A 7,182-nucleotide genomic window follows, 5' to 3' on the forward strand; every position below is an offset into this window, starting at 1 on the left:
ACACAGCATTATAACGATGTTTTGATTCGTGTCTAAGGCCTGCTTTTATTTTTTCCCAGGACTAAAGACGCGAATAATATCTGTGATTGGATTCCCACCAGTTAATTTCTTACCTAAAGTACAAACATGCCTCGATGACGTCAACTCCCAGCTGCAATGCACAGGAAAATTTAATACTTGGAGAAATGTGCCAAACTGGAGCCCGAACAATTTTGTGAACTGAGAAATGCTCAAACTTCATTTAGCAGTAGTGCAAATTTTCAAAGATTTACATATATTTTTCCATCAACCGCAGTTCTGCATCCCAAAAGAACGTGTTGTGCGCTTGACTATCAAGGCAAGGTTCCAGAGAGGTTAAATTTACCATGGTGAACTAGTTTATTGTATACCTGTTTTGTGTATTTGAAAAAGCTTGTTTTGAAGCCACAAAGTACACCCAAGTCGTTTAAGGCTTTTATAAAAGCCACAACAACAACAAGAGAACAAATCATGAAATTGCGGTTACAGAACGTTTTCATTCTAGACTTGATATATTTTCCAATATGCGTCGGTCATGTTTTTGAGGCACTCCTGTTTAGAAAAAATCGAAAACATTTTCACAGTACTTTTACAAACTGCCGAAAAATTCCTCAAAGTAGTAGCGAGACATGTATTTGATATAAGTTCTGGAACTGCGTATAATTCTCCGATCTTAAGCGCAACACTTTAACTTAAATCTGAAAACTTGCTTCCCCTCAATCATACAATTGAAAAGTGCTGTTATCTACTTTAATCTTCGTTAAACAGATAAAACTTATAGTTATCCACCTCGCTTTATAATCTTAAATCTGTTTCTGTCAATATTCCGTCTTTTAGGCATCAAACAATTTGTGTTTTGGTTAATGGTTAGAGTTACACAAAAGCTATTAGTTCCGTCCGTGTGTCAACTTATCAGATATTAAAATTAAGCTATTTTTTCCCCTTTCAGGCGTGTCGCGACACATTGCCAGTTAAAGTTTTGTTTGGCTGTATCAACCCGTGAGCAGCGGCCAGTATTGAACAGAGCTTAAGTCCGCCGCTCTCATGAAGCAGAGAAGTCTCTTCTCCAATGTCAAAAGCACTTACGGTTCTCAAGGTGTTTTTTTCGCTGGTGTCCATAAACTCAACCGAGAAGCCATCTTCCGTTAGCTCCAGTTCCACCGGCCCAAGTCGTTCTACTCTTGCCACAACAAAATTAACGCCAAACGTTTTCCAAGGCACGGCGCATGTTGGGCGAGCATTCCGAATTCCTATCCCTCAACAGACTATTGATGCTGTGAACGGTGAAATTAAAAACCCTCGCTTTACAATGAAGACATCTAACAATGGAAAGATTCTTCAAACCTCGTGGGTACAGTTTGATGCAAAAAGTCGGGAGGTTTATGGCTTTCCTCTTCCAGGCAACGTGGGCATCTTCACTTATAAAGTCGTTGTCGACGGCGTTAAAGGAGATTTGAAATATGAAATTATTTTCAAGCTTCGTGTGAAAGAGGACGGCATTGAGTACAGCCATGAATTGATTTTAACTACAGGAACAAATTTTCAGCGGTTTATGACAAACGTGGAAATGAGAATTGACTTCGCCACGAAGTTGGCACGCTATTGTTTCAACGAAAAACCAGCCAAAATCTTGGTCAAGTCGTTTAACAAAGCATCGAGAAATATGACTATTGTATTTGCGAATATTCCTTATTCTCCTTGTAATGAAGACACTTACAGCAAGCTTAGATCGAGGATACTTGACGAAGAAACAAACGTCATTGAGCAGAAGTTTCAAAATGCGCTCACTACAAGATTTCCAATCGAAAGTGCGCACTTCAAATTCTTTGGAGCCTGCGATCCCAAATTGTTCGGACCAGACCCTCCTTTTCAATGGGGTTGGTTGGCACATTTTATACCTGTTGCTATTCTTCTGTCTGTGGTAGGAATCCCGGTTACTATTTCTTGTTTAGTGAAAAGGAGCAAAACTAAACGCCCTGTTGTCCAAGAGAAGAGAACACCTCGAACGCTGCGGCGAAGAAACGAAGACGGTACAATGGACTTCACTTCGCACACTGTACATTTTAACAACCGTTACCCCTCGATGCTGTCAGTATCTAATAACTCTAAGGAAGACGGCGTAGGAGAGGACGGGAAAGATCATGGTGGAAAGGCGAATATTCCAAATGGTAGTCCCTCGAGTAAACATTTGACAGTACCAAACGCGACAGGAGGTCACCCCAGGCAAGGAACGGCGGCGGCAACAGACAGAACCAAAAATTCTGCCAATCAAAATAACCCGTTCAAATTTCCTTTCAACGTAAAGGACAGAGCATCGTTCAACGTCCGAGCCATGTGGGATGATGATGACGACGACACAGAGCGACCCCCCCTGGACATTCCTGTTTATTACACGTACAGGAACAATGACGAGGAAGAGCCGTCCATGTTGAATGCGGTACTCGACATGAATTTTTCCGACATCGCAGGAAACATTTCTACAAAACTGAAAGGTGTTAAGTCAATGTTGAACATTTCCCAAGCGGAAACTGCGGAGAGACAAGAGGCAACAAAACCTTTCGGCGAAAGCTCAACTTCTGGGCTAAGTTTATCGTCGAAACTGAAAGATTTGGGAAAGTCTATGCTTAACATTTCTGCACCAACAAGCGAATCAGTGGGGGCAACATCAGCCGGGCAAACAACGCTGCCTTCTCTCTCAAATAAGCTACGAGATTTTGGGAAATCTATGTTGAACATATCCATAGGCGCACAAAGCGACGACAAGAAAGATTCCGAGAACAGTGAAGAATGTCAGAAAACTAGCTTCGATGATTCTGATGACAGCGAATCGTACATTTACAAGCCTCGAGAATACGAAGATGTACGAAGTGAGCGACAACGTTACGAAGACGCACGAAGGCGTCCCGATTTAACGAGAGACGACGGTTCTGTCCATCGGCAGTCTATTTGTCGTCAAAGTAACGCGTCAGAGTATGAACTCTCCCAGTATATCCCAGCTCGCCGACATAGTTCCACCTCTGATAATCAACAAAGAATTCTTTCCCAAGGCCGCCGCCATAGCATAAGTTCTGATTATCATCAGAGAACTCAAGAACACTTTGATAACTATGATTATGATTTCGGCGAAGGTGAGCGGAAGAGTAATAGAAGAGCTTCTAGGGAGAGCGACTTTGACGAATACCCTGATTCTCTGTTTGACGCACCCAGTGAGCAAGGCCTTGAAGATAAGTTCGACCACGAAAAATCGATTTTTGACACAGATTTTGATGATGAACACACGCCCTGTATCACCAAGCCGACGCCCATTTGGAATCACGTCTCGGCCGTCAAGAGTCGGGGTGGCCTGGGCACAGAAAGTTTTCCTCTGATCGAGGTCAAGTACCAAGACTACACAAATCCGCACCAGTACACCAATGGCCGTGTGCCGCGCGGCAAACCATCTTACAGCGCACTGGGCTCTAACAGCTACTCTAGCCAATCAACGCTTGACTTTTGGGACGATGAAGAGTACGAGAGGAGGAATAGCTGGAAAAGTTCGTTGAGGGCGAAAGACGACTTCTTCACTTCGTTCAATACCTCTGTGCCAGATTTGAGGCGTGGGAAGAGTAAAGGAGGAATTCCAAACGGAACTAAACCACAGAGGAAAAGTAAAGCGAGTCTAGGAAAATCACTTCTCCCAGATGTCGGGTCACTATTTTCACGGGACTCGCGGGACGTGCGGGATACCCGAGAGAAGCCACCGGTTGTGTTCACACTTGGCGATGATGACGAAGAAGACGAACGAGAACAAGAAATGGAAAGAGACAATTCCATGGTTGGTCTGATCAAAACCAAAGTTTCCAGCTTGCTGGAGCCAGACGGGAATGTATCAAAATGGTTCTCAGGTTTTAACAAAAGCGACAATCCAGTAACGTAGTAACAGAGAACAAAAATTAATTTTTTCATGTTAGTTTTCTAGATGAAAAGGCCTTTTGTTCCCGTGCTTGTTCACACACAGGAGTGCAAAATCTCTCGTGAGCTAAAAAGCATTTGGGGTGAGGCTAAAGTGAGACAAATAACTCAAAAATGGCGTGAGATCGAATGGAGGTAATGTCCAGGCGATTAAAGAAAATGCTCCCTGGAACGCTAGCTGGCTTTAAGCTTCAAAACCAACTTACACAGAGTTATAGGATAAGTTTGTAAATAGCCGCAATTTGAACATTCGCAAGCAAATTTTCCGAGCGGAAACTCCGTTGCATTCAGACATCGAGTAAACGAGAGAATAAAAAGTAATGTTCAAGCTAGTTTTCAGTGCGCATGACCGCTTTCACCTTGCCACTGACCGTGGTGAAGTTAGTCTTAAATCACTGTTGACATGATTGGTGTTTGGTGTTTCAGTAAAGCTTTGCAGTTGTTGGGTGCGAGATTTTTTTTACAGTAGTTAGAACTTACGTTAATCCACTGTATTTAAAACAATGTAAACAGAGTTCGAATTAGCAAAATTCATTATTTGTGCTTGATGCTCTCGACTTCTTTTGCAATTCTGATTAGTTTTTACTTTGGATAAAATTATTCATTGCTCAAGGTGATTCAAAAATGAACCAAGGGTAAAAGACGAACTTTCTCGCCAGCTTTTATTCACTGAAATTGACATAATTTAAGGCATTTTTCATTCTTCTGTGAAATACGAGTAGTACATTAAGATTTTTGTAAACTTTAAAGAATTGAGACAAGAAGAAACATGGGATAACAGAAGAGACAAAAAAAAAATCAGCAGACTTTATGAGGCAAAAAGTGCCATTTTTAACCATTTAATATGTTTTGAAAGTATTTTATTCAGTTATGTAAAGGTAATGTAAAACTAAGCTCAATGTAAACTAAATAGTAAAAACTGGCACACGAATTTCTTCCCCTCTGACGGTGAAAATTTGATTTTCAAACTTGTTCTATTAAACTAAGAATGATAAATGTAAGTTTATACTAACACGCTAACAACAAGGATGATTTGTCCGCTTACTGACTTTGCACTAAACGATCTGGCACTATTGATAGTTAAATAATTGTTCTCTTCAGTAGATCAGTCCCGGATTGAACGTTTGGTTAGCTTATGCAGGCACGCGCTTTGTAACTGGCATCACAAAGTGTCCTCGCGTATGAGGCTCCGCCCAAACTACGCCTGAGAAATTTGAAATCGCAGCTATATTTCTACGTAATCCGTCACGAAAATGGAGCTTTTCGAAAACGCTCTTCAAATCAGAGGAATTTAAAACGCCGGCTTTGGGTTTTAGTGTGGACGGAGAACATTTTGAAAACGGAGCTTTTCGTAAACGATTAAGTCACGGTACCAATCTATGATTGCCCGAATTTTCCTTAAACACAAATCCAAAATGACAGTTGATTGTTGCGTTTACAAATTTCTCCGGTGTTGTGTGAACGGAAAACATTTGATGCGTTTTAATTTTCAGAGTGAAAACACCGTTTTCAAATTTCTCTTGCGTAGAGTGGACGGGCCTAAAAATCAACAAAACACACATAATCTTGTCAATTTTAAAGAAATATGAAAATGTTTTAATAAGTTAGCCAGATATGAAATTCTTGTCAAACAGTAATCGCGTTCAATCCTGAGAGGTGAGCAATATTTGCCACCAATATTGCTAGCGTCCTTGATAACTATGTGTAAAATTTATTCTAGAATTAGAAACTGTTTCGATGCTTTACATAAAATAAAACTCTTTTCGTTGTGAAAGTTGTCCTATATCTTTATTTTAGCTAATTAGATGTACACTCTGAAATTTGCAAAATTTTCTAAGCATATTTTAAGAATAAACCTCAGACTGAGATTTTGAAAAGAATATAGTTTCAGTTGTGTTGAAACTTTGTAATTACTATTCAATTATATCTTTTTTTTTCTTTAAACGGCGAAACATGTACAGCCAAAAAACAACAAAAACAGCTCTAGCCGTATGTTCGATGCTAATATAAATATGTCTGCAAAAATTTTTTCTTTCATATCAGGCTTAATTGCTTTATTGTAGTCTGGCACCTAAATGACTTCAACGCCTTCTAGGCACCAAACACGTAATTGATACCCCAATATACATCCTTTAACAGAAATGTCATACGCTATAATCTAGGAATATTCATAAAAATATTTCAGCCCATAAAATCGGCAGAAAAATAATAATATTCAGCTTGGGCCGAAAAACAACGTGTTTATTACAAAAAGGTCTACCGCTATTCAAGAATTTTGTGACCTTTTCTCAGGGCCGTGTTGTTTGAAAGCTTGGTTACTCTAACTCAGGTTTAAGAGTTAACGGAAGTATTAATTTTTATTGTATAAAAATATTTTTTACTGCTGATTTTTTGTGTAGTTTGAGATTGTTCAGACTCAAAACTGAAGGACAAACATTACAAACAGAAAACCTCACCGAAAAGTTACAAACCTGGAATCAAAATTCTCACTAATCCTGGGTTAGCTTCATCGGGCTTTGAACAGCCCGGACCACTAAATCTTCAGGAAAGAAATGAATGTACCTCATAGGGGGTTAGAATTAATTCCAAGAATGTTTTCTCGTGTCGAGTCATTGGTTGATATAAGTCACGTGGGCAGGACCATATCTACTGGCTACTAAGCTGGCGCAGTCACACCAGTCATGCGTTTCAGTCAAGAGTGACTGTTCTTTCTTTGTATCATGTGACTGGCTCGTGCAAAGGACCTCTAATTATCACGTGGTAATTTCCATTAGAGACTGGAAATCTGCTATATCGAGATAGCACACTTAGCATCAAACCAGTTGGTGTGTGGTAGGGAGGATTGATATCAACAAAGCACTTTTAGAATAACCACCGAAAAAACCCTCCACGCGTCCATTTATGCTTAGCCGCCGTGTTCAACTGAAGATGACATGCAGTTAAACTGGCTAAAATTTTACATTGAAACAAGTCACTCCGCTGTTTTGTTTCATCTGCGTTTTGTTCAGTCGATGATGGCAATTCGGCGGTCGATATGATGTCCCTTTCCTAATTGAACTGGCCAATCAGAGAACGAAATCATGGTGGGTGTGGCAACTTTTCATGAACTGAACGGTTGTTTCAAGACATAAGCACATTGAAATGTCTATGATAGTGTTTAATTGGATAGCGTAATCGCTCCCTTAATCGGCTTCAACTTGTCCTCACGGAACA

At 40.2% G+C, this 7,182-nt stretch overlaps 1 protein-coding gene across 1 annotated transcript; it reads left to right on the top strand.

Annotated features, from left to right (window-relative positions):
* Positions 1-767: 767 nt before the first annotated feature.
* LOC110043925 (uncharacterized) lies at positions 768-5,743 on the top strand. Its single transcript, XM_020749431.2, has one exon. The coding sequence runs from the start codon at positions 1,088-1,090 to the stop codon at positions 3,932-3,934; it is 2,847 nt and encodes a 948-aa protein (XP_020605090.2). The 5' UTR covers positions 768-1,087; the 3' UTR covers positions 3,935-5,743.
* Positions 5,744-7,182: the final 1,439 nt, after the last annotated feature.

This window comes from Orbicella faveolata, unplaced genomic scaffold (genome assembly GCF_042242905.1).
Source record: "Orbicella faveolata isolate gen_17 unplaced genomic scaffold, um_ofav_v1 contig_35, whole genome shotgun sequence".
NCBI classification, from domain to species: domain Eukaryota; kingdom Metazoa; phylum Cnidaria; class Anthozoa; order Scleractinia; family Merulinidae; genus Orbicella; species Orbicella faveolata.

Coding starts and splice junctions, on each gene's coding strand:
- LOC110043925 (XM_020749431.2), top strand. CDS start 1,088: ATGTCAAAAGCACTTACGGTTCTCAAGGTGTTTTTTTCGCTGGTGTCC.